This window comes from Schistocerca gregaria, chromosome 5 (assembly GCF_023897955.1).
Source record: "Schistocerca gregaria isolate iqSchGreg1 chromosome 5, iqSchGreg1.2, whole genome shotgun sequence".
NCBI lineage: Eukaryota > Metazoa > Arthropoda > Insecta > Orthoptera > Acrididae > Schistocerca > Schistocerca gregaria.
The window spans coordinates 463,289,434-463,303,272 of record NC_064924.1 but is presented as its reverse complement, the minus strand read 5'-3'; the positions used below and the strand labels follow the sequence as shown (position 1 = coordinate 463,303,272).

General features: G+C 45.4%; 1 protein-coding gene across 1 annotated transcript in view; it reads left to right on the top strand.

Moving 5' to 3' along the window:
- Window positions 1–13,584, top strand: part of LOC126272061 (protein catecholamines up) — a 64,425-nt gene extending 50,841 nt beyond the window's left edge. Inside the window, exon 4 of the mRNA XM_049974591.1 lies at window positions 11,886–13,584. Coding sequence (XP_049830548.1) covers window positions 11,886–12,061 — 176 coding nt within the window. The 3' untranslated portion in view covers window positions 12,062–13,584. The remainder of the gene's footprint in view (window positions 1–11,885) is intronic.
- Window positions 13,585–13,839: the final 255 nt, after the last annotated feature.

Genomic DNA, 13,839 nt, shown 5'->3' with positions numbered 1-13,839 from the left:
CGAGGGCCACCTTAGCAAGTTGTTCCCCTTGCTGAACTGGCTGTCACACTATACAAGGCACTGCTCTGCCCTGTCCTCAAATATGCTGCTATCATCAGAGCCAGGGCTGCTGAAATGCATCTGGAGTCCCTCCAAACTGTGGAGAACTGTACACTCTGCTTGGCTGTATGCTTACCAACACTTTCCTACAGTTCCACTGCATGATATGACAGAGGTCCCACATCTCCGGGACCATCTTTGGGTGAATGCCCCCACCTTCCATGAGAAGCTATGGCAGTCACAGGACAGTGAAATCCAGAAAGTAGGTCGTAAAATACAGTGCAGCATCACCACAAGAAGGCCATGGCAGTTTTGCTGCAAACTTACCAGGATACTATATCAGATATTCACAACTGAAGTATAACAGCATCACACAGTGAATAAAAGGCGAAACATGTATATGTTGCAAACTGCACCTCGATCAGATATGTACAATCCCTCCATTTAGACCTATGAACAACTGCAATTCAAAGGTGGCTAGCAGTGGCTCTTGTGGGTGTCTCGACATGATAGCAATGGGTTTAGCAAGCAGATTCATTTACAGATAGAGATGTACATGTTTTTAAGATGGTGCTATATTGTTTTTGTGTAGTGTGAAGGTGACAGCGCTGGCTGTGAGATATTGCTGTGCATCATACTCGTTTACTATTTTTGTATTGGACAATAACAAAGTTTTTGCTTGTTATTTATAAACCCAGAGTCACCTCAGTAATAAAATGTACCTATGGTTATGCAACCCTTAACAACCACTGTCCAGAAGATAAGTGTATCTACAGGAGTTGTGGATCAGGTGTTCTATGTTAATTGCTGGGGCCATATAATGCTGTTTCAAATAAACAATAACTAGATCTCAGAAGGATGACATTAGAAAATATGTAAGAGCAACATGAACCCATATGGTTGAAGGCCATAATGCAAAGTCTAAAGGAGCATATTTGTCCATCAGTGGACATTAGATGGCTAATGATTGTAAAGAATCACTTGGAGCATAATTTTCTCAGGTAATTCACCACTTAAAAAGACAGTGTCGACTGCATAAAAGTGACAATGAGAATAATATGTTGTATTCACTAACAGTCATTAAGTAGATAGTGAATGAGAAATTTGTCAAAAGTTAATCATTACCATTTGAGGATAAATAGTGATGATTTGTACAGTTATAACACTAGAAGTGAAAGTGACCTCGATTATTTGTTACTGAAGCCGTGATTCTTCAGAGAACTGTTTAATATGTAGCCACAAAAGTATCTGACTATTTTGCTAAAACCTAGAATATGTAACAGGTAGCAAATCAAATTTTAAATATAATCGTGAATTGCCTGTTTTGAACTACTACTACTATTCAGTAAACAAATTTGCCTCTGATACAGTCAGATCATCATTTCATATTAATGTAATTTCTTGTATCAGATTGTTTACTGTGGACAGTGCTTATATATTTTTGTGTTACCAGAAGAGCCAACACCATGTTACGAGTGGAGGCCGATATGCACGCGTTTTAGCTCACGCAGGCTGGCGTGAGGAGGGAAGAACTATACTGACGTGAGGTGTGGAACATGACAAGGAATGAGAATTCAGAAAGCGAACGTACTTAGTTTGATACTTAACTTTAATCCATTAATGATGAACGTCGCTCTTGATGGTACATGATTCACAATATTATCTGTTCAGAATACAATCTTGAAGTAATTATAGGAACTGAATATGGCACATTGCTAGGTCGGAGCAAATGACGTAGCTGTGAAGGCTATGCTAAACTGTCGTCTCTGCAAATGAGTGTGTGTAGACAGTGAAGCATCGCTAGCAAAGTCGGCTGTACAACTGGGGCGAGTGCTAGGGAGTCTCTCTAGCCTAGACCTGCCGTGTGGCGGCGCTCAGTCTGCAATCACTGATAGTGGCGACACGCCCCCCCTGCGGGTTTGGGGGTTAGAATAGGCCCACGGTATTCCTGCCTGTCGTAAGAAGCGACTAAAAGGAGTCTCAAACTTTTCGGCCTTATATGATGGTCCCCTGTTGGGTTTGACCTCCATCTCTCAAAATTTTCCGAAGAGCGAGCCGATTGGGGAAGGGCGCCTTACTTGGTGCATTGTGTCCATCTTGTGATCAGACCTTTCGCCAGCTTATACACCGTTGAATTGCAGTCCTGTCCGCTCTCCATCTCTTGGGCATGACTCTGTTTCTGCGTGCAGATTACACCTTGCACTGTGCAGTGCCTCTTTCTGCACCGACAGCGACCATGGACTACATGTTACCTAACAGCCAGCACGGTAGCCAGTCCGTTGTGGTGGGGCCGCCATGTACCCTGTTGGTTGTAGCCCCCTGAAAACACAGGGATCGCTCTACTGATGCCTGCACCGTTAACTTCCCACATATGCCAAGGAGTAGATGCCTATCCTCCTGGGGAATTGGGACTCCCGGCAACGGACATCCTGAGAGGTGGCTCTTGCCGTGGCTGGGTGGCGCCCGTGGGGATGGCCCTTGGTCGGAGTAGGTGGCATCAGGGCGGATGACCCACAATGAAGCGTGGTACATCGTCTCTCGCTGGTGGCCAGCCGCCAGCAGTCTCTAAGCGTTCTCGGGCTCAGTTTAACGCTCAGAAGTACGATCCGAAAACGTTCCCCTCCCTGGCGACACCATGGGAGGAATGTAAGTCTCAGGATGGCAGTAGCAGTTATTCGCCCCGCTTCTTAGTTTGTACGAGGGCTGATGGGGAGTCTTTTCTCTCCACAAAGCCTCAGTTCTTCGTCGGGCATTTAGAGGACAAGTTTGGGGAGGTGGAGGGCTTGTCAAAAATGCGCTCTGGGTCAGTCCTGATACAAACGGCATCCTCTGCCCAGTCACGACGGTTACCCGCTTGTGACAATTTGGGGGATGTTGCCGTTATGATCACACTCCATAAGAGTTTAAATATGGTCCAGGGAGTTATTTATCATAGGGATATTCTTTTGCAGTCTGATGAAGAGCTGCGCCAATTTAGAGCGCCGAGGTGTACATTTCGTCCGGCGCGTTCATCAGGGTCCTAAGGAAAATCAGATTGCTACCCGTGTCTTCATCTTGGCCTTCGAAGGGGATACATTACCGGAAAAGGTCAAGGTGGTGGTCTACCGATGTGACTTTAAGCCCTATATCCCTCCCCTGATGCGGTGCTTTAAGTGCTGGAAGTTTGGCCATATGTCTTCACGCTGCACTTCGAGCCTCACATGTCGAGATTGCGGACGCCCATCACATCCCAATACTCCATGTACCACGCCTCCCATCTGTGTCAACTGCGGGGAGCACCATTCACCTTGCTCGCCAGACTGCCGAATTTTCCAGAAAGAGCATAAAATCATGGAATACAAGACCCTGGACCGACTAACCTATACTGAGGCTAAAAGGAAATACGACCGACTCCATCCTGTGAGAATGACATCTTCCTACGCTGCTGCTACAACACCTGTGCTAGTCCCGTTGTTTCTCCAATTGTGGCCGGATCGACAAGTAGTACAACTCCTCCTGCCCCCTTGCCCGTGGGGGGCTCTACCCACCAGGTTGCTCCTGCGCCACCTACCTCAGGAGCAACACCATCCCACCCATCGGGGACGTCCGTCCCCACTTCTAAGCCGGAGAAGTGCCCAACTTCTTCGGTTTCTCACGCTCGCAAGGGGTTCCTTGGGTCCCTCCCTTCCCAGGTTCCCACCAGCGAAAAGGCTGACGACCGACAGTGGCATAAGTACCCGCAATCAGCTGGTCATAGGGCTTCACGATCCTCCTCCGTCCCAGAGACTGAATTGGTGAAGCCCTCCCAGCCGGTGGTGCGAACCAAGGAACGGCGTGAGAAACCCAAGAAGAGCTCTCGGCCCAAGGAATTCGAGGTGGCAGCCATCCCACCGCAATCTTCCAGCTCTGCGTCTGAGGATGCGGTGGAGATTCTGGCATCCGCTGAGGAGCTCGATCTCACCGGTCCATCAGACGCCATGGAAAGCACTATCACAGGTGCTAAATCGGAGGCAGCAGGTGACACAGCGGCGTAATCTCCCTTCCCAGTCCCGTCATGGACAATACCACCCTCCAGTGGAACTGCAGCGGTTTCTTCCACCATCTAGCTGAGCTCCGCCAACTTATCAGCCTTCACCCTTTCCTCTGCATTGCTCTGCAGGAAACTTGGTTTCCGGCAATGTGAACCCCCGTCCTCCGTGGCTACCGGGCTTATTATAAGAACCGGGCAGCTTCTGAAAGGGTGTCTGGTGGCGTCTGCATATAGGTCCTGAACTCTCCACAACGAGTCTCTTACCTCTCCAAACACCTTTAGAGGCTGTCGCTGTTCGGGTGTGGACGCCACAGGCTGTTACCGTCTGCAGTCTTTACCTTCCACCGGATGGTGATGTCGCGCTGCATGTTCTGGCTGCTCTGATAGCCCAATTGCCGCCACCTTTCTTGTTACTGGGCGACTTTAACGCCCATAACCATCTGTGGGGTGGGTCGGTGGCAACAGGTCGTGGCGCCATCGTTGAGCATTTATTGGCGCAGCGCCCTAGCAGATGGGCTCTGAATAAGGCTGACTGGGACTTGTTCTCCTCCACTGCCGCTATTGAGCCTCTCTCTAACGATGACATTGATGCAGTGGTTCAATTGGTCTCCACCGGCATCGTTACTGCCGCAGAATCTGCCATTCCCCGTTCTTCTGGGTCCCCTCAGCGGCGGACTGTGTCTTGGTGGTCGCCTGCAATCGCTGAAGCGATTAAAGCTCGCCGGCGGGCACTCCAGCGTTACAAGCGACATCTCTCAATCGAACACCTTATCGCCTTCAAACGGCTGCGTGCGCGAGCCCGCCGCATTATCCGCCAACGCAAGCAGGAGTGCTGGGAGCGGCATGTGTCCACCATTGGCCTCCATGTCACTCCATCACAGGTCTGGGCCAAGATTCACCGCCTCTATGGCTATCGGACCCCTGTCAGCGTCCCTGCGCTATCACTGAATGGAGCAGTTTGTACTGACTCCGACGTCATTGCAAACCGCTTGGCAGAGCACTTTGCTCTGAATTCCACTTCTGCCAACTACCGCTTGGGCTTCCGCTCCATTAAAGAGCGGATAGAACGTCGGAGTATTTCTTTTTGCACCCACCATCCTGAATTGTACAATGTTCCATTCAGTGAGTGGGAATTCCGCAGTGCCCTCGCCACTTGTCCTGATACCACTCCTGGCCCAGATAGCATCCACTCTCAGATGCTGAAACACCTTTCAGTGGACTGCCAGCGACGCCTCCTCGACCTTTACAACATTTGGGTCGAGGGTGAGTTTCCGTCGCAATGGCGGGAAAGTCTTGTTGTCCCCATTCTGAAACCGGGGAAGAACCCTTTGGAGGTGGACAGCTACCATCCCATTAGCCTCACCAACGTTCTTTGCAAGTTGCTTGAACGGATGGTGATCCGGCGCTTGAATTGGGTACTGGAGTCTCGGGGCCTTCTGGCTCCGTCTCAGGGTGGGTTCCGTAAAGGCCGCTCCGCTGCCGACAATCTGGTGAGCCTGGAGTCGGCCATCCGTACTGCCTTTGCCCGCCGTCAGCATCTGGTCGCTGTCTTTTTCGACATGCGGAAGGCGTATGATATGACATGGTGTCATCACATCCTTTCTACGCTTCATGGATGGGGGCTTCGGGGCCCTCTGCCGATCTATATTCGCAATTTTCTGTCGTATCGTACCTTCCGCGTGCACGTCGCGGCCTCATATAGTTCCTCCCAAGTCCAGGAGAACGGTGTGCCACAGGGTTCTGTTCCAAGTGTCCGTCTGTTGTTAATAGCCATTAACGGGCTCGCTGCGGCCGTGGGAAATTCTGTCTTCACTTCCCTGTATGCTGACGACTTCTGCCTTTACTACAGCTCTATTGGCATTGCAGCTGCTGAACGTCAGCTACAGGGCACAATCCGCAAGGCGCAGTCTTGGGCTGTAGCGCATGGTTTTCAGTTTTCGGCAGCCAAGACCTGTGTTATGCATTTCTGCCGGTGACGCACTGTTCACCCGGAGCCGCGGCTTTATCTTGACGACGAGCTTCTTACAGTGGTGGAGTTACATAGGTTTTTGGGGGTGGTTTTTGATGCCCGGTTGACTTGGCTGCCTCATATTCGGCAGCTTAAACAGGCGTGTTGGCGGCATCTAAATGCTCTGCGATGCCTGAGTCACACCAGGTGGGGTGCTGACCGATCTACTCTCCTATGGCTTTACCAGGCGTTAATCCAGTCCCGTCTGGCTTATGGCTCAGCATCCCCATCTGCGTTGCGGCTGCTGGACCCAATCCTCCACAGCGGGATACGCCTTACCACTGGTGCCTTCCGGACCAGCCCCGTGGACAGCATACTTGTGGAGGCAGGTGTCCCTCCACTGCGGTTACGACGCCAACAATTACTGGCTGCTTATGCTGCCCATGTTTTCAGCTTGCCCGGGCATCCAAATTATCGTGTCCTGTTCCCGCAGTCAGTCGTCCGTCTGCCAGAACGTCGGCCCCGGTCGGGTTGTCCGATCGCCGTACGTGTCAAACAGCTTCTCTACGGGCTTAGGTGTTTGCCTGTACCACCTTCTTTCCGGGCCCCTCTGCGTACACCCCCATGGTGTGTGCCTCACCCTTGCCTTTGGCTCGACTTGGCACAGGGCCCGAAGGACTCAGTCCCTCCGGAGGCCTTCCGACGCCGTTTTTATTCCATCCTGACCACGTATCAGGGCTCTGGCGTTGTCTATACCGACGGTTCGATGGTTGCTGGTCGTGTCGGTTATGCACTAACTCTAGGGGACCATTCTGAACAACGTTCGTTGCCGGCTGGCTGCAGTGTTTACACTGCTGAGCTGGTCGCCATATTTCGTGCCCTAGAGTATATCTGCTCCTGCTCAGGTGAGTCCTTCATTATCTGTAGCGATTCCCTGAGCGGTTTACAAGCTCTCGACCAGTGTTTCCCTCGTTCTCGTCTGGTGATGGCTATCCAGAAGTCCCTGCATACTCTTGCCCGTTGCGGCAGATCTGTGGTCTTTGTTTGGACCCCGGGCCATGTTGGGATACCCAGAAATGAAACTGTTGACTGCCTGGCGAAAGAGGCCACTAGTGCACCATCTCTGGAGATTGGCCTCCCAGTGACTGATTTGCGGGCACTATTACGTCGTAAAGTTTTCGATTTATGGGACACTGATTGGTGCAACCTGCCCGTGCCAAACAAACTCCGCCGTATCAAGGAGACGACTACTGTGTGGCGGTCATCCATGCTAGCCAACCACAGGGAATCAGTCGTCCTTTGTCGGCTCCACATTGGCCACACCTGACTCACGCACAGTTATTTACTGTGTCGTGAGGATCCCCTTCTTTGTCGTTGTGGGGCGACCTTGACGGTGGTCCATATTCTGTTGGAGTGCGCCCTTTTAACTGTGCTCAGGCAGACTTTTGCACTGCCTGATACGCTCTCTGCGCTTTTATCTGACGACTCTTCCATAACGGACATAGTGCTGTGTTTTATTCGGGCAGGAGGGTTTTATCGCTTAATGTAAGTGTGTGAGTTTTTGTGTTGATTCTGGCCTATGGCCTACGATTTGTCTGATTTTTTTTTTTTTTTCCCATGTGTTTCTCTGTCGTTGGCTTTTCCCTTTTTGTTTGTATGGTCGGCCAACCACCGTCACACTCTGTGTGATTTTAGTTCGTCTTGTCTGGTCTTTGTCTACGTTTTTCTTGTTCTGTGTCGTCTGTCTTATCGTCTGTTAATCATTTTTATTCTCTGTGGGTGCTTTTAGTATTTGGAAAAAGGGATCGATGACCGTAGCAGTCTGGTCCCTTTAACCCCCACAAACCAACCAGTGGCGACACGCGGGTCCGACGTATGCTAACGGACCGCGGCCGATTTAAAGGCTACCACATAGCAAGTGTGGTGTCTGACGGTGACACCACACATATGTTTAAGTGATGTTCTTTTGTAGCTTGCTTGTTTAATTTTGTTGCAAACCTATTGTTAGCATTAGCACAATTTGAGTTGACCAGTCTTTGATTAGCATGAACAAAACTGATTCTGAATATTTCAACACAACAAAAATTCCTTATTATGGTAACAGTGTCTACTGCACAGATTGAACAAGCGGTTACTGCTTAGGTTGAATGTTTAACTCACAGGCGCATATAACTAAGGAAGAAGCGAGTCAGAAAAACGGTTGTTGACACTGTGTCTTGGAGTGAAAGACATAATTACAGCTAACTTAAAAACATGGAAAATACAAAATCATATAAAAATTCACAAGCCAAAGAATAAACAATACAAGAGACCATATTATGAAACACACCGCTCCTGGCAGTCGGCGTGGAAGCTGTTTGACAGCTGTGACTCATTTGTTATTGCCAACCACATACACAACAGTGCACCAATGAACACAGTAACATCACGAGTTGGTGTAAACTTCGTAGCTGGTGGTACATTAGCCCACACAGAAATGGGCCAGTGTGTGTACGAGGCAGCTGTAAAGAGTTTTGCACTCGTCGTCAGTCGACGTTGATCAGTTGTTACTCCTGTGATAGAGATTGTGGAACCAGTGCTGAATGCTGCTTTAATCCCAGTGCTGTGGATGGTGGCTCTTCTTTGAAAACGTGTGGGTTTGATGTAGTTAATGGCAACAGTTGTAGGCTTACTGTTTAATACAATGTCTAAAGCCTGGGTGCTTTATGGTAGGACACAGTACAAGCCAGTGTATGGCAGTTGCAGCAGTGGCTTAACACTCTCCGTTTGAAGCATCATATGCATACAAGTTTCCAAGTTGCAAGACAGGTAAGTGATTGGTGTATCATGGCTGGAGACAATGGGGGTCATATGTGTCCAACATGGTATCTTAATTGTTAAAGGAGTTTAGGCTTGCTTTGAGTTATAAATGTAGTGAGCTGGCTTCAGTAAATTCCTAGGGAAGACACAGTGGTTCACGGTAGACTAATTCCACAGCTGAGGAATCCGAATCTTGCTTATAAATCATTCTTAGGCCCAGGAGAACTATCGGAAGGGTGGAAGTTCAGGATGTACCAGTGCACATGGCAACTACCTTCAGAGAACCAATGCCTTTTCATGACCAGGCCATTACTAGCAGAATGGTAGATACTAGTTTTTTTGATGTACAAACCCACAGAATCTAACCAACTGGGAGAACAATTCCAGTTCAAACTGCCTGCCTCAATCAATAGTTAATAAGGAGCGGGCAGCCTAACATAGCTAACCAAGTTGACTTTACGGCAGAGGCTAAGGTTTCCACAATGATGTTGCTCGCTGGTGGCAGAAAACATGAGTATGTCATCCAGGTAGGTGAAGCAGAATGGCTGTCCTTATAGAATGGAGTTGTTAATCCTCTTCCAGGTTTGCACAGCATTCCATAACCCAAATGTCATAAATTTGCTCTAGAAGAGCCCGAATGAAGTGATTATTGCTGTCTTAGGAATGTCCTCTTCTGCCACAGGTATCTGCATATATGATTTGGCAAAGAATGACATGCTGAATACAGTCATGCTGTGTAGTACGTAATTGTAATCATGTAGCAGTGGTACTAGAGAGTGATGAACCACGGTTCTTGCATTGAGCATGCAACAGTCGCTACACGGGCACCAAGCTCCTCCTTTCTTCTGGACAAGGTGTAGTGCAGATGACCATGGGCTAGTTGACAACCAGATTTACCTTCTTTGAGCACCACATAGAATTAGCACTACATAGAATTCCACATTAGCGGTAGACAAACAAGCATGTGCCAATCTTGTAAGTCCACAAGACACTGGTAGACCATCTGTGGTTTCTACATGGTGTACCTTGTTGTATACCATGTGCATAGGTGCGGCTGGTCAAGGTTGGATATTGCCCCAGCAGTGCATTGTACCCCACAGTGGTACCAGCATACAGGGTGTTCTATGGGTGATGACGCAGCTTTGGTTGATGGTTAGCTTCTGGATCTCCCACAATTATGCCCTCTATTATTCCAAGCACCATCCTGGGACAATAGCACACCAATCTGTGTGCATAGCATGTCTACTTTTGCCACAAGCAAGTTGACTGTTGGTGCCACTGTCATATTACTGCCTAGCGATGTCACTGCATTAACCTGTGCACTTGTGATGGCCTTTTGAATATGATCCAATGATATTTCCGTATGCAATGCCAGAGTTGCTTTGACTTGGGTTGGTAGCCGACTGCTCCACAGTGTAACTTTATCAACTTTGCTCCATAAATGATGCAGATATTGTAACGGCTTATGATTACGAATGTCTTCTTGTGTCAGTACCTGTCCAATTCACTTTTCGTGTGATGCAGTGACTCTCCAAATTAATTCTGATTTAAGCTTTTCATATGAATTTTTGTGCAGCATCACACTGATTACATCTTTTACTTCTGCAGCATAGGGGTGGTCAATTCTGCTCATGAAGAGGGTAAATTTTGTCAACTCGGTCATAATTCATGCATAGCTAAAGCTGGTTGTGACTTGAGAAAACTTAAGGTCACATTGTTCAGGCAAAATGGAGGTAAAGAGACCACTAGTCTAGACACTGTTGACGCATCTGTATCTTGCTTGATACTTAAATTCCCTAGTAATCACTCAACCTCCTCCTTCACCACAAATCATGTCGAGATTACAAGTTGTTGGGATCAGCACAATTTGGGCTGGCTTAGCATAAACAAAACTGGGTCTGGAGGTTTCTTCCGAACCAAAATTCTCTATTGTGGTAACTGATTAGACAAGTGGTTACTCCTAGAGTCCAGTATGAATCCGAACATTTAACTTGCAGGTGAAACGTTCTGAATATGCATATTACTAAGGAAGGGGCTAGTTGGAAAAAAATGCTTGACGACACTATATTCCAGAGTGATAGACATAATCACATAAAAAGATGGAATATACAAAAATCATGTAAAACTTTACTAACCAAGAAATAAAGAGTACAAGAGAACATAAAGATATATCCTGAAACAGAGCACCCTTGGCAGTTTGTGCGGAAGCTGTCTGACAGCTGTTACTCTTTTGTTATCACCAACCCCACACACAACACTGCACTACTGAATACAATAATATTGCTATTTGGCACAAACTTTGTAACAGACGCTACACTTAATTGTGTTAACCGAGTTTCCTACATAACAATGACCACAGACCCAAGAACCTAGTAAAAGGATCATTTCTAGAAATAAGTCCACAATATAGTGAAACTAGAAAGCAATTGTGATCATCAGATTCAACAAGAAGATAACTAACACTCAAATAAATCAGTGTAGTTATTTGAAACTGGAACTGTTTTTCAGAAGTAAGTCATAAAATAAAGAAATCTGTCTTAATGTGGTTTTCTTAGAACTGTTTATAGAAGTTTTCTAAATTACATATGATAACAAAACATCTGTTTTTCAACCATTAAATTTTTTTCTAAACCACTAACATTTTCAATAGCTTTCATGTGCAAGTCACATAACCCCATCTAACTGTTTAATTCATTGTTATACCACAGGTACAGCACAAATCGTGTAAGAAAGTAAGTGATATTGACTTGAGATATTCTATTTGTCTGAAAGTAATTACATTTGAATACTGGGAGCAGTAAAACAAATGTGGCAAATAATTTTTTGAACACAGTTTCGTAATTAATTTAACTAACAACATACCAGTGAAATAATGGCTCTGTTATAACTCTGCTTGAATTAATTTCCCTTCAGGCCAGAAAAGAGCTAATTCATTTTCGTGGACCAAAACACACACACACACACACACACACACACACACACACACAGTGAGATATTTATAATCAATTTTCCTATGTATTATCTATTTACTAATAAACACTTTGTGTCCCTAAGATAAGGTTTGTACTAAAACATTAATTTTGTTTTCAGATAATGCTGCTTCATCTTGGATTCTGCCATTCACTGCTGGGGGCTTCATTTACATTGCAACAGTGTCTGTGATACCTGAACTGTTAGCTGATACAAAGTTCTGGCAGTCTGTAAAGGAAATTATTGCACTTTTGTTCGGTGTTTACATGATGGTTATTATTGCACATTATGAATGAATGTTGCATAGAAGTCTGTTACATTCTTTAACAGGTGATCATGTTTGGAATGTGAAATGTTGACTGTATAGAAATCCCCTATTGCTAAAAGAAAAATGAGATCTCTCTGCAAGATAAACACAGTTATTTGGAAGCGGTATATCCATTAATTTTACAAGTAAAGCCCAGTTAATGGATGCAACATACTCAATGAGGCAATAGTCTCATTAACGTATCATACCTCTCAGTTCCTTAACTATGTGATATAAGTGACAGAACACATTGTTCATTTCTTTCCAGTCATCACACTGCTTGATGTGCAAAAGAGAATTATTTCTGTTATTACCTTTGCTGTTTTTTTATTCTTCTTTTCCCACAAATTGTGGGCATAAAAATTCACAAATCTGATTTCAGATTGAAGCATATTCTGTAAATATTATTTCATATCACATTCTTAAAAGACAACTTCTTGCTCTTACTGTTTTTGGCAGTGAAGCTTTCAATTTAACATTTTTCGTGTATGTAGTGATGTTTCAGATTGGGTGTCACGCGCTTAACCTCTGCAGATGCAGTATGTACTTAACCCTCAGTTAAATCCAATGTTTTTATTTCATTATTCCTTCACCTTGCATCATTAATCTTTCTATTAGATAAAGTGTAACTTAATGTTATACACTTTTCTCGATACAGTGATGGTTAAAAGTTACTGAAATTCAAGATGTATTATTGATGTATTAGGTGTATTGATGTATAGATTGTTGCAAATAATTGATTTTGCTAAAATGCTATTAGTTTAAAAGATCCCAGTACTGACACCCCGTTGTTGGGCTTACAGTATTCCTCTGAATATGTATTTTCATTTCATGTACAAGAACTTACTGCTTAATTAGGTGGCAGTGCTTGGAAAGCTATCAGTGTCAATTAACTAATGAAACAAGCTTATGAATGTGGAAATATTTAGGTCAGAGATGGAGAGAAACTATATTCGTAATATACTTCTGTTGAAGTGGTAATGGACAATGGATTCATAAACAGCTTGCCCACTTGAGATGATTGTCACAGTAACAATGAACAGTGTTTCGCATAATAGACAATATCAGACTTTTAATTTCATTTTAGTTTTTCTATTACAGTCAGTCTCCCCCCCCCCCCCCCCCACTCTCTCTCTCTCTCTCTCTCTCTCTCTCTCTCTCTCTCTGTGTGTGTGTGTGTGTGTGTGTGTGTGTGTGTGTGTGTGTGTGTGTGTGTGTGTGTGTGTGTGTTCGCACGGGGGGGGGGGGGGGGGGGGGGGCGCACACATGCTGCTATTTGTGTCAGTGTTTTCCTCCAATCTTTGTTGTAGGGCAAATTTTAGTTCATGTGTGTAGTGGTCAGTACCTGTAATAATTGTGCTTGACCTCTTGTTAAAGCATAAGGTTTATTACCAAACTAGATGTTTTCTAGCATAACATTCCATTTCTTCTGAAACAGATGTATTGCTGTAATTTTGTATGAATCATTTGACTCTTGAACAGACATCACATACCAATAAACCAGCAAAACTACGGCTGTAGAAATAATTAATTCTTCAACTGTGTCATTAAGTGGGAGTAAAACAAAGGATGTATATTCTCAGTTAACGGAAAAAAATCTTAACAAATCCATAAGTTGAACTCCAGAGTGCTAAGTAGAAAGTAACACATCTATGTTACTTACATTAAATACCTTGCTGGGAATGGAGAGAAGTCTTGTATTTATTTTGATTCTTTTCCATCACTAGTATAACAAATAAAATGATAATTGAATATGAGGAACTGAAA